Raw genomic sequence first — 26,948 nt, 5'->3', positions numbered from 1 at the left:
GCTGTACACTTAAGAGCAGAAGATAAACACATGTACATATCTAAACTCTAAAAAGCAGTAAGATTAAAATCATTCCCCCCAAACAAGAAACTGACAAGTAAGTGTTGCACCCCTAAAGACAAGCAAATGTACAGCTATCATGATGCAGGCACCACGGGACATATTCCTTGATGAATGATGTAAATCTGTATTTATTCTCATCCCCCAAAACGGGTCAACTTTTAATGTCACATGCAAGTAAAATCTGCTAAAGATTATCCACAAACAAGCAGAATTTCTGGAAGAACTAACCAGAGGTTGTATGTGCCTTTAAAACCATTCCTTCAGAGAATCTTTAAACTTTTAAACCTAAAATATTCCCGAATTCTTCTTAAAACCAAACAACAATTTAGCCTTAGTTAAAAATAAAAAAGAAGTCTGCTTTGAGGATTATGCTCTTTCATGAACTAGCTATGTGGAATCAAAGTGACAAGAGCAACTCCAGAAATTCTCTAGTAACTTCAGGGGCATGTGGTTTTAGGACAATGGTGCAGGATCAACTTGGGAAAGGTCGAGAATGGCCACACAACATGAACCTACTGAATTGTACACATAGAAACAACTGAAATGGCTATGTTTAACAACAAAAACAGCAACAAAAGGAATTACAGACTTTGGAGGAAGGATCTTGAGACCTCACTCCACAGAGTGATTAGGATGTGCCAGGCTGACGTTAGACTGTGTTGTTGCGTCCCACTGAGTGGAAAGCCATCGATAGAACCACCTGCCTTTGAGGTTGCAAAAATTCCTTACCACTAAGCCCCCAGAACTCCCTAAATAAGGCTTTAGGCAAAAGGAAATCAACCTTTCTCTAACACGTTAGAATGTAAACAGACAAGAACCAGTAATGGAAGGGAGGGAGGCAGACATCTAATCTAACAAGGACCAGCTGTTGTTCTGTACTGTGGAGTCAAAACAGACTCGTAACTGATAATCTAGTGGGTTTTCAGAGGCAGTAAATGACACAGGACAAAAACTGCCCATTTTTCTCCTGTGCAGGGGCTGGTGGTTTCGAACCGTGTTCCTTTATGTTGGCAGAGCATCTCCTTAACATTAAGTCACCGGAGCTCCAAAAGGAAGGAAGATGGACTACTGACAGCCTGGGGAAATGGGGAAAAGAGGGAGAAAGGGGGAAGTGTGGGGGAAAGAGAAAAGAGGCATGAAATAACGTGAGGAGAGGCACTGAAAGCAATAAATACCGTGAGAGAGTCAAAGGATCAGACACAACCCGAAAGTTTGCCCGATGCACAAGCCTTCGGGCTCGCGCTCCTCAAAGCGCTCCGAGCGCGCACTCGGAGGGTACAGCCCACCCGCAGGATCTCCACCGCGAGAGGGCGCGTGCCCGAGCCAGCCCGCGGAAGTACCGCCCCAACTTCCGGCGGCGACAGATGGGCGGGGCCGGAGGCAGCTTCCGGTCTGGGCAACTTTGGCAGCTAAAGCACGTGTGTTGTCTTGTTGCGGGTCTCTGGATCAGTTAACTTCTTAATCTTTTTTTTTTGGTGGGTTTTTTTTTGTTTGTTTTTTTAGTTTTTTTTTTTGCATCTGGTAAGGTTGTCAGACACCGATCCCGTCATACCTAAGGATGAAGGCCGTAAGTATCTTCTAAAGCTCTTTACTCGCGTTCAAACAACCCCTTTGGCTGACAGAATCGCTGCTCGGTGTGGGACAGGAGCTGGCTTTCAGACTCCTTTTGGCCTCTGTACTGTGAGCTTTCTGATCCTTAGATAGAACTCGTTCTTAGTCTCTGTAGCACAGCTGCCAGAGGCTGTGATCAAGCAAGTAAGGGAGGCTTGCATTCATAAGATGTCAGACTTTGGGAAGTTTTAAGACTGTCTTCCAGACTCCTCATTACTGTATGACAAACTGACTCCTCTCAACACGTATGAGTCTTGGGATCCAAGACAAGTCTTTACCTCCTGAAGGGTAAGATGATAGCAAAGCAAGTTATTAAGTCACTTTATCACAGAGAATGAAAGCTAGCCCTGGTGTCTGGATTTATGAATGAGCATAACAAAGCAACAAGGCTGAGAATCTAAAGGTCTAAAATAATTTTTATCCACAGCTAGAGGTCTTTGCTAAGTCACATAAAGTCTCAGCTTTAGCTGGTTCGTCTGTAATGTGAAGATAACAGCTATCATTACTTAATGAAGTTAGAGATAATGCATTGAAGCACATTGTCAGCAGTGGAACCAAACCAAACTTAATTGCCATCTCAGTGGATTCCCACTCATAATCACCCTCCATCGGGTTTTGGAGGTTGAACATTTATATGCGAGGAGTCAGGCTGCCAATCATTGGTCCACAGGTCTGATGGATTCCAGCTGTCTAACTATTCCTTAATAGTCTGGTGTTTCACACTAAGCCACCAGAGCTCCCTTTGTAAGCAGTAAAACAGCCTATAAATGTCAGTTATCATTGTTGAAAATGGCTAGCATTTTACTCTGCATGTGCTTAACTGTTGATGTTGAACTAACATTGAATAAGCATTTACCACTAGATCAAGAACCGTGGGCTTCTTGGCACCTTAAATTCCATTTACTAGTTGTGCGTTTTGGTTGGAGGAAGATTATGGGTTGAATAAACCGATGCTCTGGCCATTTAGTGACATTATTTGATTTCAAGACTTGTGACAGACTGAACTTGTGAACTAACTGATCTGATGACATGTATAATCAATTCTTAACAGAACTGTAAAAACAATATAATTTCCATTTATGCATTGCTCTTCTTTTTCTGTTTTATAGAGAAGAAACAAAAAACAAGTCCCAAGCTTTCGGAAGTTGATAAAAACTAGTAAGGTCAAACTTGAAAACAAGCTAAAAAATAAGCAATTCAAACAACAGAGTACTCTCAAGAAGTATCGAAAAGAACAGAGGAAACTGAGGCAAGCTGTAAGAGATGCTGTGTCAAAGAAACCTGTCCCCTTGGAGGACCCAAAGGACAAACGTCCAGGTGACTGTGAAAGCATTCATGTTCTCTAGTTTCCATTGATCTATTTACAGAGAGACTTCATAGAAATTGTCTTATAATAATCACATTTCTGGCTCTTAGATCTTCCTAGGAGTCAGTGAGAATTGTAGTCCTGTATGTTTTACCACAATTCAAATTGTGAGGAAGAGCTAACTTCTGCTTATTTATCCTTTTTTTCTTTCTTCTTTCTTATTTGTCTTGACAGCAAACCTCAACATATGGTTCTTGGGAAAACAGATTTAGTAGCCATGTAAATAAATGATGGGCAACCTGCCAGTGCTGCCACCTTTCATTTTTTGGCAGTTGGTGTGAACTTCATTTTTCACTGGTTCTTTTCTTTAAATTTCTAAACATTTGTATTTCTTTTTCTTTAGACTCTTAGGCTGTTATTTTGTCATTTTTCTTAAAACTATTCAAAAGTTTTATTTCTCAAAACAGATAAGAAATGATATCATTTTGACTTAGGCCAGGTCTTTTAAAACAACATTCATGGTATTTCTTTTTTTGGTATTTCTATTTCTCTGTCCCTCCCTGGGTGACACAAATGATTAAGTGTTTGGCTTAGTAGTAGCTAGAAGGGTAGGAGTTCTCTCCATGGGAGAAAGGTGAGGCACTCTGCTTCCATAAAGATTTATAGCTTTGAACTCCCTATAGAGCAGTTCACCTTTACACACATGGGAATGACTTTGAAAACAGCCAACAGTAATTATTGAACAACTCTTTAGGGACTTTGCCCATATCATCTTACTTTCTTAACTTGACATTTTCATTTTGGCTTTTTTGACAAATAATGTTGTAATGGATGGAAGGTTAGTGGACTGGCAGTTGGAAAACTTGGGCTTTTCTCTTTCTTTTTCTTTTTGTAGTAATATGTGTCCTAGGTCCAAGTCACTTAATTTCTAGGACCTGCACCTGCAAAAATATGATGATGGTTGAGTGTCAGCTAAAGTGGAAAGAAGTGAAAGTCATTGAAGATGAGTAGAAGCTGAAGGGCCAAGTTATTGGTTCTTAAATGCCTAGAAAGGGAATTCAGAGTATGTGGAAAGTTTGGTTGTTACCTGGGAGAGCTTCCGTCATGTCAGGTGCTGTTGTTGTCCTGCCTAGCACAGGTGCCCCAGTACAACAAAGTTGTCCTGTCTAACTTATCAATAGTGCCCCATCTAGAAACATTGGAGTATTAGGAATGCCTGGATATACTTATAATAGACACAAATGCAGTGAGTTGTACATCTTTAATAATTTTTTTTTTTTTTCGTTTTCTTTGTGTGTAACAGGTAAAAGGATTGAAAGAGAAGAGGAGGAAGAAGAGGAGGCCCTTCCTTTAGATATGATGGATGAAGATGACTTACAGCTAATGCGGGATTTAGGACAAAGAGCATCTTTTCTAACGAGAGATCTTTCTTCAAGGTAAAGGTTCATTGATGGTCACACTTTTTGGTAGGGGGCTGGGAGGAGAGGGATGAAATATATATATTAGTTCAGTATTTTCTACTAGGCAGTTCATAATATTGGTTATATTTCTTTTCTACCTCATTTTAATATTAAAAACTTGGTCCTGATGTGTACATTCCATGCAATTCCCCACAATATTTACAAACAGTAAACCTCTATTTCTTGATTTCTTCCTTTAACTTTGGCTTCTCGGTGCTCTAATGCAATATTCAGAGTCTCATCTCACATCCATCTTGGTCTTTTCTTCCTCTTTAGCCTTTGTAATGATCTTTTGTATTCTTTATGGACCATATTCTTGATATCCTCCCACAGCTCATTTGGTCTACACTCAATGGTGCTCAAGGCCTCAAACCTGTTCCTGAGATGGTGTTGAAATTCTGCTGGGATAGACTTAAGGTCAAATTTTGGTTCCCGTGGATTTGATTTCATTTTCTTCCACTTCAGCTTGAACTTGCATATGAGCAGTTAGTGGTCTGTCCCACAGTCAGCACCTGGCCTGGTTTTCATTGCTGATATTGAGCTTCTCCAGCAATTCTTTCCACAAATATAATCAATTTGATTCCTATGCATACCATCAGGTGAAATCCATGTGTATAGCCTGTGTTTATGTTTCTTTTTTGTATGTTTATGTTTCTTATAAAAGGCATTTGCAATGAATATATCACTGAATGTGCAGAATTCTATCATTCTTTTTTTTTGTTTGTTTGGTTTTTTTCTTTCCTTTCCTTATTTTTTTTCTATATTTTATTAATTTTCATAAACATTTACAGAGATTTTGGGTTTCCATTCATTCATTGTTGCACTATTCTCTCTACCCTCCTCCCAGTTTGTTCTTGTCCAAATGCCACAGTGCTTGTCAAAGCCAGTTCTGATTAATCTTCTTTGTCAGTGTGTCCTTTGCCATTCCCTATCACTCCTCCCTGAGAAATTCTATCATTCTATCTCCAGCCTCATTTCTCTCACCGAATCCATATTTTCCGTCTTCTGATCCTTCCCTATTCCCAACTTTGCGTTCCAGTCACCCATTATTATCATCAGTGCATCTTGATTGCATGTTCGATCAATTTCTGACTGCAACAGTTGGTAGAAATCTTCCATTTCCTCCTCTTTGGCTCTAGTTGTCAGTGCATATATTTGAATGATAGTGGTATTCATTGGACTTCCTTGTATACGTATCCTGTCACTCACCACATTGTATTTAATGATGGATCCAGAAATGACTTTTTAAATTATGAAACCAACCCCATTTTTTCTCACCTCTTCATGTGATCACGTGATAATCTGATTCAGAATGTCCCATCCCAAGCCATCTCACTTTGCCAATACCTAGTCAGTCAATATTTATGCATTCCATTTCTTTTTAACAACGTCCAGTTTTCCTACATTCATATTCATGTTTCTCCCATTCCACATTCCAATCACTAGTGTCTGCTTACAGCTGTTCCTCCTTTGTGTTTCCATATCTGAGATCTCAGTCTCAATTGCCATGTCTGCTAGTTTAAGTGCTAGTCTAAGTGTGGAGAAATCAAGAAATTAAAGAGCTAAATAGTAAATTTCAAAGGGCAGCTCAGGATGACAAAGCAAGATACTGTAATAAAATCTGCAAAAAGCTGGAGTCAGAAAATCAAAAGGGCTGAACTTGCTCAGCGTTTCTTTTCTTTTCTTTTTTTAACTTGTTTTATTTTTATGTGTGAGTGTGTACCATCAAATTGGATCTGACTGGTACAGGAGGGAGTGTCCCTCCTTCTCCATGGTGGATCGTATTTTCCACCTCTGGGGTTGCAGTGCAGCTTCTTGCCACTAGGTTACCAGAGCTTGCCATTCAGCATTTCTTAAGTTGAAGGAGTTGAAAACAAATTCAAGTCAGGAGTGGCAGTACTTAAGGATGCTTTGGGTAGAGTGTTAAATGATCCAAGAAGCATTAAAAGAAGATGGAAGGAGTATACAGAGTCACTGTACCAGAAAGAATTGGCTGACACAGAAGAATTTCATGAAGTAATGTATGAGCCTGTGGTGATTAAGGAGGAAGGTCAAGTTGCTCTGAAAGAATTGGCAAAAAACAAGGCTCCAGGAGTTGACTGCATACTAATTGACATTTTTCAACAAACACATACTACCCTGGATGTGCTAAGTTGTTCCAAGAAATCTGGAGGACGTCCAGCTGGCCAACTGACTGGAAAAGATCAATATTTGTTCCCATTCCAAAGAAGGGTGACCCGACAGAGTGCAGAAATTATTGAACAATATCATTAATATCACATGCAAGCAAGATTCTGCTGAAAATTACCCCAAAACGACTGGAGCAACATGTCAACAGAGAACTGCCAGATGTGCAGCCTGGGTTTAGAAGAGGTCGTGATACTAGGGTTATTATAGCTAATGTTAGATGGACCTTGGCAGAAAGCAGAGAATGACTATGTGAAGGCTTTTGACTGGATCACAACAAGCTGTGGCTGACGCTGAGAAGAATGGGAATCCCAGAATATTTGATTGGCTTATGCAAAACCTATATTTGGAACAAGAGGCAGTTGTCAGAACAGAGCAAGGAGACACTGCGTGGTTCAAAATTGGGAAGGGCATCTGCCAGGGATGTATTCTGTCTCCAGACCTTTTCAGTCTGTATGCAGAACAGATCATCTGGGACCATGATGTCACTCTTTGACTCTGGAGAAGTCTTCAAAAAAGATCTGCTGAGAGTTCAACCTTGAGTTTTTATCGTGAAAGGAAAATTTGATGTAGGCATAGTTTGAACTTAGACTCTCTCTGTGATTTTTTCCTGTTACAGATTGAGTGCCAGCCTCTGGTCTAGGTGCTAATGTCTGTCTATACCTGTTGAATGTTTGACTGTGATGGTTTATTTTTCTGTACTTTCAGAATGTTTTATCTTTGGTGGGTTGTTTTTTAAATGCATTAAAGTGTATATAAAATGATGTAAGCTAGTAAAACTTTTTTTCCTCCCTCAGTGAGCCTGTTCATGCCAAGAAACGAAAGCATGAGAGCATTATAGAAAAATACGAAAAAATACCAAGAACTCTGCAAAGTGAACCAGAGAAGGAGCTCATTCACTTGCTTCCTATCAAAGATAAAAGTGGTATAATTCCACAGACCAGGGAGAAGCCAGGTGAATTTATTCCTTTGAATTTAATTGGTTAAAATTTCAGCGCATTTTAAATATTATCACATGTTCTTTTCTGTCAAAGTTTGATTTTAATTTTAAAATAATTGACAAAACAAGGACAGCTTCAGTTCACCTTCCTATTTAGTAATAAATCTGAAGATCGGGGCCAGAACTACAGATATCTCACGTATCCATTGTACTGTGAGTTCCACTTAAGCTATAAGCTACAAATGACCTTCTTGTCAAAAAGTATTTGAATTATTTCTAAATTGAGTTTTCTCACTGCCATCTATTAGTAGATGTGAAGTTATATTGTCTACACACCTGACACAGTATACACTATGCACCAGGACTCCTTTCTCACAAAACACATCCCTGTGAAACAATCATTTAGGCAAGAGATGCCAGCACTCAGGAGCTTCTCTTACACTTTTACTTACCTGTCTTTTGGTAATCGCATTCCTGCTTTTGTTTATAGTTTTACCACTGAACTATAGTGTCACATTTCTGATTAATTCATTTGCTTTCTATATAGTTATTGACAGCAACAAAGACGAAGAGGAACAGGAAGAAGAGATGGAGCTTGAGGAAGGTAATGAGACTTCTTTACAGTTACTAAGTTATAAGTTACACATGGAGACCTCTTTTGTGTGTGTGTGTGTGTGTGTGTGTGTATGTAATAGTAAATGTGAATAAATTTTAGAGAAAACCTGGAATGTGAATTTTCCACAATGGAGTTTGAATATTTTTCTGCATTTTAAAGAGCTATCTTAAAAAAAAAAAAGAGCTATCTTACGGAGGTTGATTGCTTACTGCTATTTGGTATGGAAAGATTTACACAATGTGATAATGAGGCTTTTGTGAAGAGTCTTACTGTTACTCTGAAATTTTTTTTTATTATGAGAGAAGTGCTTGTTGACAAATAACTATTAATGTTTGCAACTTGAATTTATAAAAGTCAGTTTTGTGGTATGAAACCATTTTTCTCCTTGAGCAGCTATATTTTTGCGTGTGCCTGTGTTAGATAACTCAGTATGTGTAGATGGCTAACAGAACAGTTCTCATCAAAGTTAAATGGAAAGAAGTATTCTATTGCTTCTAACTATTATTGGGTTGGGAATTTTAACAAAATTCACTAGTTAAATTCTTCTTCATAGTATAAATGAGATTATGATACCTATTTAACTTTTTCCAGTCATTTTTCACAAGCTCATTACACATCATACTTATGTATATATTAAAGTCAGTTCCCAATAAATTTCTTTTTTTTTAAATAAATTTCTTAAGATGATCATATTTTGTGTAGTTCAGAGTACTGTACAGAGTTGAAAGCAAAGGAAAGTTACATACTTTTTACAAAGAAAAAGAATATTTTCCTTTCCTTTAATTGATCTGAGTTATTGCGGGTTTATTTGAATAGTGGTTAAGAATATGATCCCTCGAGTCAGACTGCTTGGGCTTGAATCCCATTTTTGCCAGGCTTATAATTCCACTTAGGAAAATTTCCTCCTCTCACTTTGCCTCAGTTTCTTTATCTACAAAATGGGGCTAATAAGATACCTAAGATTGTTGAGTGGATGTTGTGTGGTGATAATTGTAGAATCTTTGGCTCTCAGTAAGTGCTTAATAAATCATTGTTGTTATAATAATAAAGACTCTTGAATGCTTATGAATAAAGGATATTTAAGAAGGATAGATCTACTCTCTTTCAGAGGTCAATGAAGAGCCTATTCCAGAGCTGACCATAGAAGAACATTTAATTGAGAGAAAGAAGAAATTGCAGGAGAAGAAAATCCATATTGCAGCTTTGGCATCTGCTGTGTTATCAGATCCAGAGAGTAATGTAGGTAGTATTTCAGGTTCAAACTCAGATTGGTTCTGACATATAGCTATCCTCCACCAAGTTTCCAAGTCTGTAAATCTTTGTGGGAGACTACCCATCTTTTTCCTATGGAGCTGCTGGTGGATTCTAATTGTCCAAGACCATGAGGCCTTTGCACTTAGCTACAGACTACACCACCAGATCGCCCTCTCTGATACCTACAAAGGGAGTTCTTATGGTTTAGTAGCAAGTATCACTGCTAATTCAAAGGCTGGCAAGCAATTCCCTTCTACCCGCTGTTCCTTAGGAGAGATGAGCAGTCTCTTTCTGTAAAGATTGATGGACTTAGAAATCCAGTGAATCAAAATAGACTCAATGTCGGTGAGTTTTAGGTTTGCTAGCTAAAAGCATTAAATAAACATTGTAGCCGAGTTAGAATAAGGAAGTGGGTAGAACCTTAATTTAATTTTAGATCTGAACTTAATTTTTTTTGTGATCTTAGAAAAATCATTTACATTTTCTGAGTCTTTTTTTCCTCATAGTGAAGATTTCTGGACCTAATTTTGTTAGTTTTTTTAGGTAAGAGGAACTTGCGTACATATTAGACTGACTAATTTTTAATAAGACATGCTGTACAATAAATTTGTGAGACTAGTCCGGGAACACTTTTAAGTGGACAGTATTTTTAAATGAAGTAGAGCTGGAGTTATAATGAATTATCCTTCGGCCACAGGTACAGTGGTGAAGGTGGTGATGAGCTACTCACTCAGACCCAGGAAATCTGAGATTCAATCTTGACTCTTAAGTACTGTCTATGTAACTTTAGATGAGTCATTTTATCCAAGACCATCAGTTTCTCTTCAGGAGAAGGATGAGCAGTCTCCTCCTGTAAAGATTTGTGGCCTCAGAAACTCAAGTGAAAGGTGGTGATGAGTCAGAATGCACTTGACAGTAGTGGTTTTTTAAAAAGAAGATAGTACCTGTTTTAAGACTTGTTGAAAGGGTGAAGTGATAAAAATATACATATAATTACCTGATTCTGTTCTTATCAGTGTCAGCTTCTTTTCACAAGTAGTTAATGAACAGTAAAATAGACCTGTATTTATCGAAAATAGCAGTTTTCGGGAGTATGATTGAGTACTACTAGTTGTCCTTTCTAAGAGAGTAAGAGGAAGTTTTGGAGCAGGATTGAGAAGAATGTGGGCTGTTTTTAAACTTCTGTTAAACGGTAAGTCCCTGACTTAGAGACAACCCATACTTACCCATTAATATTATGTAAATTTGTCCTGACTGAAACATAAAGGAGTCCTGTGGCGGGCACAGTGATTATGTACTTGGCTGCTGACCAGAAGGTCAAATCCACTAGCTGTTCTGTGGGAGAAAGATTGGCTGTCTGTTTCTGTAAAGCTTACAGCCTTGGAAACAATGGAGTCTTAATTTTGCATATAGGGTCCCTTTGAGTTGGAATGGACTGAAAAGCAAAGGATTTGGGTGGGTTGGTTTGTTTGTGTGTGTGTGTTCTGGAAGAGTGCAAATGGAGCTTCAAACCAATGATTCTATCATTCAGTTTCCACTCACAGCTGAGAATTTTAATTTCTAGCCTAAATATGTGGAATCAGCACCTACATTTTAACAGCAACACCAGTGTCTGCCCTTCCACTCCCTAGCCCTCCCAATTCCCAAATGTTATAGATCCCAAGTGATTCTTTTTTCCTAAAGCTCACCTGGAGATCTTGATACAGGTAGATTCAGATTCAGTGTAGCTGAGGTAGAAATGCAGATTTTCAGCAGGGACTAATTGGAATCAGTTTATTTAAAATTTAACTGAAAAGATTGAACCAGCCTCTCCTTGCAAGAAATTCATTACAGTCATCGTCACTTGCTGTGTGTGTTGGCTTTTAAATCACTGAAAAGATTCGCAGATTTTTCTTGCCCTAAAGTATGGCTGGTTGCATAGTAAAGAGTAAGCACTTTGATGGTTCAAATTTACCAATACCTCCAAGAGAGTAAAGTGGGCAGTCTTTTATGCAGTTTACAGCTATGAACACTCACTGGAGGGCCAGCGATGAGTCAGAAGCTGCTTAACAATAGTGAGGGAGAGAAAGCAAGGCTACATGAGAACTCTATGCACCCCTGCAGACCCACACTTAGCGTTGACTGCCATTCATAACCCAGGATTCCTGTGTCTTCATTTAATCACTATGCAACCACAAAAGACAAGATTATTGCTCTTACTTGACAGATGAGGGTATTGAATCTTAAATAATTCAGCTGTTTAAATGAAATCATCCATTAGGTTAGATCCCAGGTCTTCGAACTGTGACTCTTGATGCTTTTTTCAGACAATTTAGGGATGGCACATGAGTGGGAGCTTATTTGTTCTCATCTTTTCTCAAAGCAGACTTTGCTAACTGGTCAGAACATTATTTCTTTAGATGGCTCTTCCGCAAACATGAGGAATTCATCAGCGCAACCACAGTAGGGGAAACTAGTGTTTAATTTCTGCTTTACAGGACACAAAATGTTAAAGTTAATGATACATTTAAATTCCGATTTTCTAGTTTATATGTGATTACTGTATTTGATTGGTGTATATGATTGTCTGATGTTTTAAAACAGTATCTTTCAAAAAGTGTTTTTAGGAAAGTAGGACAATTTTGCTTTAAGAAAACCCACTTTAAAAAACTTGTACTTTTTAAACTTTTTTTGGGAAAGTCTGTGCTTTTAAAACTGTTGATACAGTGCTTTGATGATTTGTCTTAAAATGAATCTTGAATCACTTAATTAAATAATGACATGTTTAGCTATTGTGTGAACTATGCCAAATGTAGGACTGTTGTTTTCTGTTCATATCATAATTGTTTGACCATGATGTCTCTGCTCTTAACAACTTAATTTTTTGACAGATTAAAAAATTGAAAGAATTACGCTCCATGCTAATGGAACAGGATCCTGATGTCGCTGTTACTGTTCGAAAGCTGGTGATAGTTTCTTTGATGGAGTTATTTAAAGACATCACTCCCTCGTATAAAATCCGACCCCTAACAGAAGCAGAAAAATCTACTAAGGTAATGCTTGATGTAATTACTATTGGCAAAGTGAGCCAAGAGTTTTGGAGACCTAGGGATAGGATTTGCTTTGTTTCAAAGCACAGGCATATATATAGCAGGCATTCTCAATTTGTACTTTTTTTTAAAAGTCAACACTGATCTTTTTGGTCCTTTTAGATTCGCAAAGAGACCCAGAAATTACGAGAATTTGAAGAAGGTCTGGTTAGTCAATACAAGTTTTATTTGGAGAATCTGGAACAAATGGTTAAAGGTATTTTAAATTGATCTTGAAAGTAATAGATTTAACTATAATCTGAAAGTTGAATAGTATATTTTGTGCTATGTGGTGAAGCAATATACTGTCTAAAACAATATACTGTCTAAAACAAAGTATGGAGTGAAGCTGTTATTGCTGTTGTTAGGTGTCGTAGAGTCAAACACGACTCTTAGTGTCCCTGTGAATAGCAGATTGGAGCCTTGCCTTATCCTGTGCCATCCTCACTAGTGTCTGCCACTGAGGTCATTTGAACCCAGTGAGACTACTTGTTGGGTTCATATCTCTACTGTTTACTATCTATATGATTAGCAAATGATTTACTCTTCCTTTGCCTTCGTTTTCCTAGCTATAAAATGTGAACGATAGCAATATCTAACTTGGAGGATTGTCATGAGAAGTAACTGTGTTTGAGTTTATGGGTGAAAAGCACTTAGAACTGATCCTAGCCTGTAGTAGTCACTTTATTCTCAGCTCTTAGGATTGTTGCCCTTTACGTGGTCAGTGGTTATGTGTTGGTTGACTTAAGAGGAGAGAAGAATAACTTGAAATATATATAAGTCTTGAAAATGAACTTACATGTCAGTTACTAGGGATGATAAATTCTTCTATCAAATTCTTGACTATTTTCTTTAAAATAGCAAGTACATAGGAAAAATTGGGACATGAATGACCAAGGGATTTAGCTGCTTAGACCAGATGCTTTACTGTGACACAGTTGAGTGCCCTTACCCGGTGTTACGTCTTTGGATCACCCAGTTGCTATCTTGCCTGTATCAGGACTGTTGAATTCTGTAGACCAATAAAGGCATGAAGGTAGTAGGAGAGTCATGGGGATGGACAGTGTGATTGTTGTGTCAGTTGTTTAGCCTCCCAACTGGAAGGAACATGCTGCGTCTGCTCTTCTGAGGGTACTCAAGCAGAGTAGCACCGTGTGGACCAGCAGGGTGGGTCCACAAGCCGAACCTGAGTCACACGTGCCATTTAACAAAATGTAGCAGTACTGAAAGAAAAAGCAAAAGGCAGTGAAGTGATCTTAGGTTCGGTTCTGTATATACGTGCACACGCGTAATTACCATTTTGACTTGTAATCAGTTAAAACTTACTGAAATGTGAGGGATGAGTGTTTTTTTAATGTTTCAGATCTGGTGTATGTTTTACACTTGGAATCTCATCATACTGCTTGCATATTATTGAAAGAAAGAGAGTTAGATTTGAGTTTTGATCATTAAGTAACTGTAGTTTTCTTTTGACTAGACTGGAAGCAAAGGAAGCTAAAGAAAAGTAATGTCGTTTCCTTGAAGGCATATAAAGGACTGGCTGAAGTGGCTGTGAAGAGCCTGTGTGAGCTGTTGGTGGCGCTCCCTCACTTTAACTTCCACAACAACATTATTGTATTGATTGTCCCGCTCATGAATGACGTGGCAAAGTCGGTGCGTTGCTATATATGATTGTTCTTATTCCTAGTAGGAAAAATAGACTATTTGTTTTCTTTTTCCCCCCTCTCAAAATTCTCTGGGTCTGTTACTTATGAGTAAAACAAGACCACTTTATCAAGCCCTATTTCTTTAAGAACATTATTAGAAAATAAACGTAGCGTGGTGATTCTCGGTTGGAGGCAGTTTTGGCCCTGGGTTTCCTCCTGGGAACTGTAAGTTATACTGGGAGGCTATTTTTTTTTTTTTAAATAAACCATTGTTGAGATAATATACAGCATAACATATATATGATTTAGCATTCTGTACATATGCAATTCAGTGAAGTTTCCGGGGATATTTTTGATTGATGGAAAGTACTGTTGGCATCTAGTGAGTAAAAGCTGGAAATGTTTCTAACCATGTTGCATGCTCAGGACTGCCCTGCTCAGCAAACCTGCCCTCAAATGTCAGGAGTGCTGTGACTGAGGAACACTGGTCAGTGTCACGTATTCTTTTTCAGATCTCTACCATGTGCTGTGAAGCAGTGAAGAAGCTCTTTAAACAAGATAAGTTAGGCCAAGCTTCCCTTGGTGTGATTAAAGTGATTTCTGGTTTTGTGAAGGGCAGAAATTATGAAGTTAGGCCAGAGGTAAGCTTTTGCTTTTTTTCTACTTTGCATTTTATGCTTCCACTTTGCATTTTATGGGTGTTTAAATTACTAATGTTCAGTTGTTACAAGGAAGTCATTCTTTGTAAAATTGAGTAGTCTCAGATGTAACAACTGTTAACAGTTTGATATTTATCTTCCTGGATGTTTTTTTTCATGCAAGGATAGACATAGACTTATATACATTTTAAAATAAAAAGAGGTTTTATAGGCAAACTCCTGGGCTATATAAAACATATATTTCTATTTAAAGATATAACGTTACTGTTATTTTCCTAATATAATGTTATATTGTATGAATGTATTTCCCTCTATTTGATAGGTTTCTAAGGGAACTGATTTGGTCCTGTTTTCTTCATACTTGTGTGCATTTTCTGTGACCTAAATTTCCAAACAGTCGATACTGGATCAAACAAATATACAGTTAAAAAATTGATAATGTTAACTTGCCCACCAAAAGCATTGTATCATTCATGCTCCCAATGTTGATGTGAATGTCATAGCCCCACAACTTTTCTGCTAATGATGACTAATACTGTTGAATGTTTGCAAGTCTGGTAGGTTAGAAATAATATGTATGTATATTTTTTATGTATATATATTTAAATTTTAAATTAGTTAAGTTATGAGTGAGGTTTAGTTTCTTTCAATCGACTTTGAATCTTTTATGAATTGTTTGTGTTTTTATTTTACTCTTGTGTATTTGTCTTTCCTTACTGTTTTTTTTTATAATCTTTATATTCATTTATTATACCAAGTATCTGCTGAATGTAGAGTCTATTTGACTCCACATAAAACAAGTCTAAGCCCTGGGGAATGAAAAAGTGCATAATTAAACAGACTGTGATTGTGGAGTTTACATGAAATAGTAATGATAGTGACTCTTCTTATATATATTGTAAATTAAATCCCCCCCCCGTTTGTCACTCTGCTTTTTAGTTTTATATTGTGCTTGGTTTTTTCCCTCCTTAAGTATGTAGCTGAATTTTTGTCCTTTTTTAAAGTTTCCAGTTCAAGATTTTATTTTTCCTTTCAGATTATTTATGATTAAATATTTAATCCATCTGACTTTTTTGGTCTTCATATGATCTGAATGCAGGCATTATAAATAACATCAGTAACTGCTAGACTGAAATTGGTTTGCTAAGTCAGTTTAGAAATTTCTCTAATGCCATGTTTCTGTTTTGCTTCAGACCTTTTCCTAGCTGCCTAGTCTTTGTAATCTTATGCCAAGTAGTATGTTTACTTTTCCTTTTACTCATCAAGACTACAAATAGTGTTTTATCTCTATAGCCAAACAATAAAGTCCTTTCTTAGATCAGATTGCCCAAATATGTTTGACTAGGAAATAATAGATTCTTGTGGGAGATGTGATAAAAGATGTTTCTAAGTTATTTTGCATGAATGAAGAAAATAAGATATAAATGCTTACTTCTCTGGATAACATCATTTAAGAGCAGTGTGAATATTGTGTATTTGTGTTTTCTTTTTTAATGTAAGATGTTAGAAACTTTCCTGTGCCTAAGAATCAAGGAAGTAGAAGTGAAAAAAGACACAGAGGACATGAATAAACCAAAAAGATTCATGACTTTCAAAGAAAAAAGAAAAACTCTATCAAGAATGCAGAGAAAGGTTTGATTTATTTTCCTTTAGATTTAAGTATTCTCTTTGAATAGCATCTTATAGTATTCTAATAGTATCTAATAGAATTCTAACAGTATTCTCCTAGATTAGCATCTTGGCATAGATATAGGTTGAAATAAATGGTAAATCATAATTGTAACCTTTTATATGTATAGTTGTTGGGGAAGAAAGAAAGACTCAGTAAGGATAAGGTGGCTCTTCAGTAAGGAATGTCACACGAGAAAAAGACTTGCTGTACCTCAGGCAGCTTAGCCAACATCATTTGCTGCAGAAAAGGAAAAAGTACTGATTCCTAAATTGCATTTCTAAAGCGCATAGGGCTTTATGCATGGTATATAAATATGATTGGGGAATATTTTTTTAATACATATATTTTTTTACAGCATATCCTTCTCATTTAATTTTTCCCCCATTCATTCATTGTTGCACATTTTCTTCCCTGTCCACCTTCCCTAATGCGCGCCCCAGTTCACTTTTCTCTTTGAAAAGAAAAAAAATTCTTTCATTGTTATACAGTACCCCACCCACCAAGTCCACAGTCCACGTTAGTATGCATTTCTTTTTCTGGAATCTTGTCATGAAAATAATACCTAATCCTATATTCCTTTTAAACAGTTTTCTCTCCCTCATCAGTTTCAATGCAATATAAATTATTTATCCCCCCTTTTCTTAGGTTCCCCTCAACTCCGATGTCAGTCCCATTTTAGAACAGTGGCACTATACAGTATTTGTCCTTTTGTGACTGAGATAGTTCACTCAGCATAATGTCCTCCAGGGTCACCCATTTTGTATATTTCATGAGTTCCCTGTTTTTCAGTGCAGCATAGTACTACTCCATTGTGTGAATATACCGCAGCTTCTCTAGCCATTCGTTTGTTGATGGACAGTTGGGTTGTTTCCAACTTTTTGCTTGTGAACAAAGCTGCAGTAAACATGAGTGTGCATTTATATGCTTGCATGGCAGTTCTAGTTTGTTTAGGGTATATTCCCAGTAGTGGAATTGCTGGGTCAAATGGTATTTCTATTTGCAGTTTTTTGAGAAAGCTCCATACTGCCTTCCATGGTGGTTGTACCATTTTATACTCCCACCAACAGTGAATAAGGGTTCCAGTTTCTCCACAACCTCTCCAGCATTTGCTGTTTGCTGCACTGTTAAATTTTGCTCTTGTTACTTGGATGAGATGGTATCTCATACTTGTTTTGATTTGCATCTCTCTTAGAACTAGGGATTTTGAACACTTCTTTATGTGTTTGTTCACCATCTGAATGTCTTCTTTGGTAAAGTGGGGGAAATATTTTTTTATGGCTGGCTTCCACAGGTATATGTAATTAAATGATACAAAATATTTTGGGATTCTGTTAATTTCCTCTTTTGAAGAAAGAAACTATTTACATAGTTTTTCTAAAGCATACTGTTTCACTCAGTGAAATGTAAATCCTTTATCTTTTTTCCTCTTCATCTTTTCAGTGGAAGAAAGCAGAAGAGAAACTAGAGCGAGAGCTTCGGGAGGCAGAAGCTTCAGAGAGCACCGAGAGAAAACTTAAACTGGTAGGCAGTTTCCCATTCAGTTATCTTTTATAAAGTGTTTTTTGTTAAGTGATTGTAACTGAAGGTTTAATGTTTGCATTTGTGGCTATATATTTTTGGTTTATTTCATGAAGCTTAGAGAAATGATTTGGTATGATGTGTGAAAACGGTGACGTGATCAGTGCTAGTATTATGAATGGATTGTTTTGTTAAAGCCTCAGAGACTGAGTTTGGAGGGGAGGTGGAAGGAGAAAAAAAGGTTCAGCCTGGAAAGTCTAGTGATGCTAACTCATGAGAAAGTATAGATGGTTATACTCAAGCCATTTGTTCTGTGTCTCTTGCCAGCATACAGAGACTCTGAATATTGTGTTTGTAACTTACTTCAGAATTTTGAAGAAGGCCCAGAGGTCGCCTCTCCTGCCAGCAGTTCTCGAAGGACTTGCCAAGTAAGGGCTTACATAGGTTGAAACCTTTCAGATTCCTTCCAAATGGACAAGTAGCCTTGAATTTTAAATAGCACTCTCTAATGATGCCCCAGTGTTCTTTCTTTCAGTTCTCATTCTTTTTGAAATGGCTGTTTCCTTTTGAAACTGTGCTTATTTTGATTTCTTCTTCCCCCCCCGCCCCCTTAAGGTTTAAATCTATACTGCCTCCTTCATTCTGTGTAGTAAATTCTCAGCGCTCTGAAGTTTTCTCTCTGTTCTTTGTTTTTATTACACTATTCAGTCACCTTTTGATGGGTTGTGGTTGGTGACTCAGAAGCCCGTTCCAGCCCCACTTGCACATCAGTACTCTTTCTTGGTGTAATCCATTACTGCTAAGATGGGATCCCTCATTGCGTTCTCTGACATTGGTGAAATTTTTGAGAGAAGCAGCCAGGGCACTGCTTGACAAGGCTGCAGTTGTCTTGTGTACATACTCGTAAAATATGTAATTGAAAATCTTGTAATATCACATTAAAAATGTGGAAATGAATAGGTAGAATAAATTTGAATATATTTTACTTACACTTGATTACTTGAATTATCTTTTAAAATACTATTTTGACATGCATTCAATAGCCAATATTATGATTAGTGAGATATTTTACATTTTTTTTCATGACAGAACTTAGAAAAATGTTATGTCTTGAATTTTTAGCATATCTCAGTTTTGATGGGTTTCATTTTCTGTGCCGAATAGCCATCATGATCATTAACTACTGTAATTACTGTTGTGTGCCATTGAGCCAAATCCAATTCATAGCTGATCCTCCAGTGAGATTTCAGAGGCCATAATTGCACAGGAGACTGCTCATTCTTCTCTTGCGGAACAGCTAGTGGATTTGAACTGCATGCCTTTGGGCTAGCAGCACTGCTCCTTGACTAGCCCACTAGAACTCCCTCTTATTACTATTACTAGTAGCTTAGTGGTAAGGAATTGCACTGGCAGCACAGAGGTACATGGTTCAAGTCCACCAACTGCTCTGTGAGAGACAGATGGGCATTCTCCTCCTGTGTGATTCTCTGCCTCAGAAAACCAAGTGGGGGGTCATCTATAAGCTCCAATTCAGTGGTACCCCAAAACAGTATATCTGTAAAAGGAGCAACCAATTTATTTTGTATTTCCACTGAAATGAGAAATAGGACTAATGGCTAGAAAATTAATACAAGGCCAAGTGTCTCTGCAACATAAATGATTTCTTTACAGTTAGAGCTATCAGACAAGGTAGGTTTCCTTGTAAGGTACAGGAAGTTCCCAGGTTACTGACAGACAGCTTGTCCTTGTCCTTGACATTTGTGTTATGTAAGTTTATCCTCACTTTGAAATAATTGAACCAACTCCTACTCGGAATAAATTTCATTATATTACACCTTTACTTGGTGTGTGTGTTAATTTTAAATCAATGAAAAAGCTTTAAGGTTTTTTCATTAAGGCTAAATCAAAACCGTATGCAATGTTCCGCCTTCTTTACAAATTCTACTTAAAGATATCCATCTATCTCCTTTGTAACCTCACATTGAAAAGATTTAAAGAAAGGATCATTCCTACTGTTTAGTTTTGATGGTGTTTTTTCTTTTGTAAAGGGACCAATTCTTTTCCCTAAAAAAACATACTGGAAAAAATAATAACCAGCCCCTATCAAAGCTACAACTATTGCTCTCTGCTTGTATGAAGCAGAAGAGTGTGAAAAAAAATCATTGAGAATGATGTTGGCTCTTGGTTTTGTGTATATACTTTTCACTAGGTTGAGGAAGTCTCCTATTCCTATTTTATTGAGGGTTTTAATCAGGAAGGGCTGTTGGATTTTATCAAATGCCTTTTTTTTCCCTTCCTACTAGTTTATTTACAAAATTAGAATACATTGTTTTCAAAAACAAATTATTTCATTTTCCTTCACCCCCATCAGATTGTACAACCCTAACATCCTTATCCCTTTGCTTCCAACCTCTCCTACCCCTCTTGGATCCTTAAACTCTTTCTACACTAATGGTTTTATATTCTAGGACATTTTTAATTGCCTAGGTATGTGTCCATGTTCATGTGTATGGATAATATTCTCTTTTAAAAAACTCCTTATACACTATTTTTTAGATATAAATGATAGTATATTGCCAGTGCCCTGTACTGTACTGTACTAAAAATAATGCATGTGTGTGTGTGTTCACTATTGTTGTTGTTGTTGTTGTTACGTGCCGTTGAGTCGCTTGTGACTCGTAGCGACCCTATGTACAAAAGCCCTAAACCCTGCTCTATCCTGTGCCATTCGCACTGCCTCTGACACACCCATCCTGATTACCCCAGTCACTGAATCAATCCATCTCATAGAGGGTCTTCCCCTCTTGCGCCGTCCTTCCACCCTCCCAAGCATGATGTCCCTCACCAAGGTCCTGTCTCTCCTTGCAACATGCCCAAAGTATGTCAGACGAAGCCCCAGAATCCTAGCCTCCAAGGAGTAGCTTGGTTTAACCCTCTTCAGGATGAATCTGTTTTGTTTTCTTGGCAGTCCATGGTACATTCAATACTCTTCTCCAGCACCACAGCTCAAAGGCATCAATTCTCCTTCTGTCCTCCCTAGTCATTGTCCAACTCTCTGATGCATAACAAGTGATTGCAAAGACCATGGCCTGTATCAGGCGCACCTTAGTTTCCAGAGAGACACCGTTGCTCTTGAGTACTTTAGAGAGGTCCCTAACAGCAGACTTTCCCATCGCAATATGTTTTTTTTATTTCCTGGCTGCTGGTGCCCACAGTGTTGACCATGGAGCCGAGCAAACTGAAGTGTTCACTATAAATTTTGATAAATAGTATCAGATTGCTTCCCAGTAAGGATTTACCACTAAACAGTGAGTGTGCCACTTCTAAGATCTTTTCTTATTCTAAGATTTACAAAGTGTCAAAGACTCTCAGCTAATAGTGAAGACCTAGCCTGACTTTACACTGCTTCAGTGCCTTAATCGTTTATAGAGTGCTTTCATAAGGGGAGCTCTGGTGGCCTAGTGGCAAGAAGCTGCAACTACAATCCCAGAGGTGCACAGTTCGAATCCACCAGATGCTCTGCCGGGGAAGTCCCAGTCAGATCTGATTTGACGGTACATGCACACAAAAATAATAAAATAAAATTAAAAAAAAAAAGAATGCTTTCATGTTGAAATTTTGCATATGATTTTTTGTCTTCAGTCCTGTTGGCTGATCTCTGTGGGCTTGGTTTTGGTTTTAGTGCCTCCGATGTTTTCACTGAGTATTGTTCACTCTTGGATGAACTGGTCAGAAAGGCCAGTCATTATGAATGCAATGTGTCAATGATCATCATTCCAAAATGGCTAATATTTTGAAATAAGGAAAATTAAAAATACAGCTTTAAACTCAAGCCTGGTATTTAGCTGCTTTGCTTATATTTTTGGGTTACCTGTTAATTAAGTTTTGTTTGATTCTAGGTTTGCTCACCTTATAAATGTGGAGTTTTTTGATGATTTACTCGTAGTTCTACATTCTCTCATTGAGTCTGGTGTAAGTAATTCTCTTGATGAATTATTTTTTAACATGTAAATAGTAATTATCATTCTCAACATTCTTTATTTTCTCTCTTAAGGGCCTAACATACCAAGAAAGTCTTCACTGTGTACAGACTGCTTTTCATATTCTTTCTGGCCAGGGTAAGGTGTTTCCTTAGTCAGTTTTTATTTGCTTTAGCTGTGGAGGTTGTAACAACATACCTAATAGATGCATCTTATCATTTCAAAGGTGATGTCCTCAATATTGACCCAATGAAATTCTATACACATCTCTACAAAACACTGTTCAAGTTGCATGCAGGTATGTTGCTTTAGGTAATGAGTTCCTAATAAATGTTAATCTTTAATACAAATGATTATTTTGCAGCATTGTGAGTTTACTTAATGCCTCTGTACTGTCTATGTTAAAATGGCAAATACTCCTAAAAGCAAAAAATTTGAATCCACAAGCTATTGCACAGGAGAAAGATGAGAGAAGCAGTCTCTTCCTGTGCAATTTGAAAACCTGCTGGAGGATCAGCTGTGGGTCGGTTCTTACTTGACAGCACAGAACAACAACAAAAATATTTAACACAAAATGGCTAATTTTCAAGGACTTTTTTAAAAAAAAACACCCTTATTTTATTATTTTTGTGTATACCGTCAAATTGGATTTGACTAGTACAGGAGGAGATTGCCCCTCCTTCTCCAGCAGAGCATCTGGTGGATTTGAACCATGTATGTCTGGGATTGCAGTGCCGCTTCTTGCCACTAGGCACCAGAGCTCCCTTAAAGGATAATTTTTAAAGACTAGAATTATAGTCAGTCAAAAATGAGAAAGGAAAGCTGGTATATAAAGCAGTGACCTCTCAGGGCCAAACATCTACATTTAACCTAATATAAAACTTGGAAAGAGCTTTTGGACTTGACTGGAAATGCTGTCTGTCTCGTTGGCAGTATAGCTCTCCTTTACTGACTAGCATGTGATTTGTCATGGGTTTTTATGGAATTCAGGGAATTTACATAATGTAAGAGAAATGCAAAGATCCCTGAGAGGTATACTGTTGTTTTAGGTGCTACCAACAAAGGTGTGGAGACTGTCCTTCAGTGCCTCGATGTCATGCTGACCAAGCGCAGAAAGCAGGTGTCTCAGCAGCGAGCCCTTGCCTTCATTAAGCGCCTTTCTACTCTTGCTCTTCATGTTCTTCCAAATGCAAGCATTGGGATTTTAGCAACTAACAGAATATTAATGCATGTAAGTATAATAGTACTTTGTAGGACTTTTTTGTTTGATACATTCTCTTTTTTCCTCCACTTATTATTATAAATACCAAACTGGTTGTGTAGTGCCTGGGGTCTTAAAGTTTGCAAGTGGCCATCCCAGGCACAACAGTTGATCTCTTTTTGCCTGGAGCAGCAGAGGAAGAGGGAGAAGGAGTAATAGAAGGAAGAAGTGGAATTCAGGCTTCATTGCTTCCATTGCCTTATTTGCCATCAAACAAAAGATCAGCATGGTACCCAGCTACCATTTCTGAACTTTCTGATCAGAGATTATATGCAAGAATCTCTGATCAAAAGAAGAGCAAATGTGGGACAAATGTGTTTATTTTAATAGAATCCAGATTTTTGAAGCCATTGAAGCTGCCTTGAGATTATCTTTAAATCTTAAACTTTAAATTTAAAAAAATCCTCTGAAAGCTCCATTATATCAAGAAGTAGTTTGACTCATTTAATTAAGAATGTTTCCTTTGTGTTATTTTGAAGAATTAATCTGTATGGGATAAACTGGAATTGATGGGAAACTTGGCGGCCGTGAGGTCATGTTAATGGGAGAGGATTAAAGTATCAAAGTAATTCATCCCTGTAATATATTACATTAAAAAAAGAACACATTCCATTCTTGTTGCCTCTCCTCTGAGGTAAAGCTTTTTAACTACCATTTGGTGGTATTCTTCCCACAGACATGTTTTTTAATGTTTTTAATATAAACACATGTGAAATACTCCCAGAAACCACATGGCACTTTTTTTAAATGGAAAGATTATACTGTACATTAGCATGCAAATGCTTTTTTTAAAAATTACCTCTTAACAGTGATTTAACATGCTTCTATGTCTTAACAAACATGACTATTTTCTGTTATGAGTATATAAAATATTTAATTATTCGATTAACAAATAGCTCATAACTGTGTGCCTGCCACTGCTATAAATGCTTTACCAACTCACTTTTCTCCACAAATCTATGAGATCACTGCTATTAACATACCGTGATGTGGGTAGTGGCAGAGGTAAGAGTCACATATAGATAGCGAGGCTTTTGTGTATCTCTGCATTTCTGTTTTGATATAGGCAGATTGGGTGTTTCCTATAAAAACCTTTGCAGTTCTTGTTCTCTTACGAACTTTATTTTTTATTACAACTATGGCATTTTTGCAGACCTTCCCTAAGACAGATTTACTGCTTGACAATGACTCTCAAGGAAGTGGCATCTTCCTCCCTGAGTTGGATGAGCCTGAGTACTGTAATGCTCAGAACACTGCTCTTTGGGAGTTGCATGCACTACGGGTAAGTGGCACCTTTTCGTTGCTGTTCTTCCCTCCCTCCCTCACTGCTGTCAAACTGTCCCTGTATTTCTGGGTCTGTAACTTGTAACAGGAGGAGACTGCCCATCCTTCTGCCCCAGATGCACTGGTGGATTCAGACCACTAGTGACCCCGCTGCCTCTGAGTTAGCAGCACCACTCACTGTGGCTCACTGCTGTTATTAATTGCAGGACTTCATGTAGTAGGTTCTGCAACTGCATTTCCTAAAATTTCTTCTCCACCCCCCTTCTTCTTTTCTCTACTCTTACTGTGGGAGATTTATTGATTTTTCCCTAACACTGTTTACAGTGGAGCAGGGCTTGTTATCAGGTACATTTCTACATTTCTACGGGATCAAGTCCAAGGTGGTTTCACCAAGGACAGAATCACAGTGAGTTAGTAGAAAATGCAAACATTAGGAAACGTATCATAAACAAAGTTGTTGGTTTTTTTCCACTTTGAAAATAAAAATATCTTTTATATTTTTCTTTCTATGTGGTCATAGCAAGACCAAGCTCTATTGCATGTAACTTTGTCTTCAAATGGATTGGTATTGCATTCCATGAGCCAAGGGAATTTTTTTAAATGTATGAGATTCTTAAGAATTATGTATACATACATGATTTTTAAAAATTCATTTTAGCTGAAGAATGTCTTTGCTGTAGCTAATGTTTTGTGAAGTGTTGGCCAAGGCAGTTTGTTCTCGTGTTTCCTCTTCAGAGACATTACCATCCTATAGTGCAAGTTTTTGCAACTCACTTGATGGCAGGAGCACCTTCTGAAGGCTCGGGAGCTCTCAGACCAGAGTTGAGTAGAAGGTAATTTTTAACATTATCTTTTTCTAAAACTGCAGAAGTTAGTTAATGGTTCAGAAAGTAATTTATTTTAAAATTTATAGTGCTAGGTGTGCATCTAGATTTGGCCTCAGTATCCTTGAATTGTTACGGTGATTTTGTTTTTGTTTCATCATTTCATTAAAAAGGATGAAAAAATGCATACATACAGAAAAATGGAAAGAATACTACAGTGAATCCCCATATGCCCATTGTTGTTGTTGTGTACTGTTGAGTTGGAACCGACTCAGAGCTGACCTTCTGTTTTCTGAGGCAGTAAATCACATGGGAGGAGATTGCTCATCCTTCTCATGTGGAACAGCTGGTGCATTTGAACCGTGTGCCCTTGGGATTGCATTACAGTTCCTTACCACCAGGCCACCAGAGCACTCTATTACTGCCTGTTACTCAGTGTAAAAAGAGTGTGCTCAGAATCTTCTACTAATTTCACCAGGGGAACCAGTCCTCTTCCACAAGACAAAATCAATTTCCATGAGGTCAGGCCAGTCCTCACACTCCCGTACCTACCAGTTCCAGCACAGCTGTCCTCCCTGCCAGTGCGTGCTCTACTCTGCTCAGGGTTTGCTGAGCTGTTGCAGTGGCCAAACAGAATTCTTAGAACCTTTACCATTTATAGGCTTAGTAGAGAAGTTAAGAGGTTGCAATTTGGATTGGAAACAGAATGCTGTTCTTCAAGTTAGGGCATTTCCTCAAGCATGAGTGTAGGCTCTTTGACCTTAAGGCATTAGGCCAGTGCTAGAAACATTTCTTACTATTCCTGCCAATTCCTCCCAGTTCTCCAGCAAGCTTGGAAAAAGGCCTCTGGCTCTGGCCCCTTGGGGTAGCAGTCTGAGGTTAAGGCTGTGTCTTGTCAATCTCTGATTTTCCGCTGCTGCTATTGCTTCACTCGTCTAGATCCTGACTCATACATGAGCATCTGGTCCCAAAGGACATATACTGTGTTCTCTGCTTCTTCCTCGTTGCTAGTAATGGCCTTGGAAAGCCATTTGGAACAATAAACTCAAACTAATGATAAATTACTAAGGACTAGGTCAAATGTCATGGATAGAGATGTGCATTCTCTATTGAATGCTCTGGGCTTACTGTTAATCCAAGCTCACAGTTTAACAATCGGTTTTGTCCAGGCCACGGAGGGTAACTATGCTTTGCACCTCTAACTCTGTGACCAGGTTCCACTTAGTCATGTTACTGTGATTGTGTGCATTGATCACTTAGAGTCTGAATACTTCTGCTCAGCCTTCTCTTTGTGCATCACACTAGGATTTCTAAGTGAGTCCCAAACCTGTAATGTCGCCATTACAGGAGGAGTTAGGATTTCACTGCAGGAGTTACCTGATGGGTTTCAAAAGTAGGATTACCTTACATATATTTTTAGAATAATCCTTCTTTGGGGGCATGCTATAGTTAGTTCCAAGTCATAGATGGTGATTTTTATTTTTTTGTATGTATTTACATTTTATGATTATAGAACTGCTACTGAGCTTTTTGAGTCGTACAGCATGGCAGCAATGACCTTTAATCCTCCTGTGGAATCTTTGAACTCCAAAAGGAAGG

At 37.9% G+C, this 26,948-nt stretch overlaps 1 protein-coding gene across 1 annotated transcript; it reads left to right on the top strand.

The window, feature by feature from the left end:
• Positions 1 to 1,620: 1,620 nt before the first annotated feature.
• On the top strand, positions 1,621 to 26,947 carry NOC3L (nucleolar complex associated 3 homolog (S. cerevisiae); the record flags this gene model as incomplete). The annotated part of the gene is made up of 20 exons (XM_006880415.1): positions 1,621 to 1,630; positions 2,784 to 2,991; positions 4,284 to 4,416; positions 7,425 to 7,582; positions 8,115 to 8,171; positions 9,292 to 9,422; positions 12,308 to 12,469; positions 12,629 to 12,722; positions 13,983 to 14,158; positions 14,664 to 14,792; positions 16,311 to 16,442; positions 17,923 to 18,003; positions 18,328 to 18,428; positions 21,900 to 21,972; positions 22,055 to 22,118; positions 22,207 to 22,278; positions 23,030 to 23,211; positions 24,395 to 24,523; positions 25,261 to 25,358; positions 26,863 to 26,947. Coding segments are annotated over exons 1-20 (2,274 nt in total), but the record flags the coding sequence as incomplete, so codon positions are not given.
• Between the last annotated feature and the right edge of the window lies 1 nt (position 26,948).

The sequence above is a fragment of the Elephantulus edwardii genome, unplaced genomic scaffold, assembly GCF_000299155.1.
Source record: "Elephantulus edwardii isolate Elephantulus edwardi_28Jun2011 unplaced genomic scaffold, EleEdw1.0 scaffold00007, whole genome shotgun sequence".
NCBI lineage: Eukaryota > Metazoa > Chordata > Mammalia > Macroscelidea > Macroscelididae > Elephantulus > Elephantulus edwardii.
This window is presented reverse-complemented; position numbering and strand designations above follow the sequence as displayed.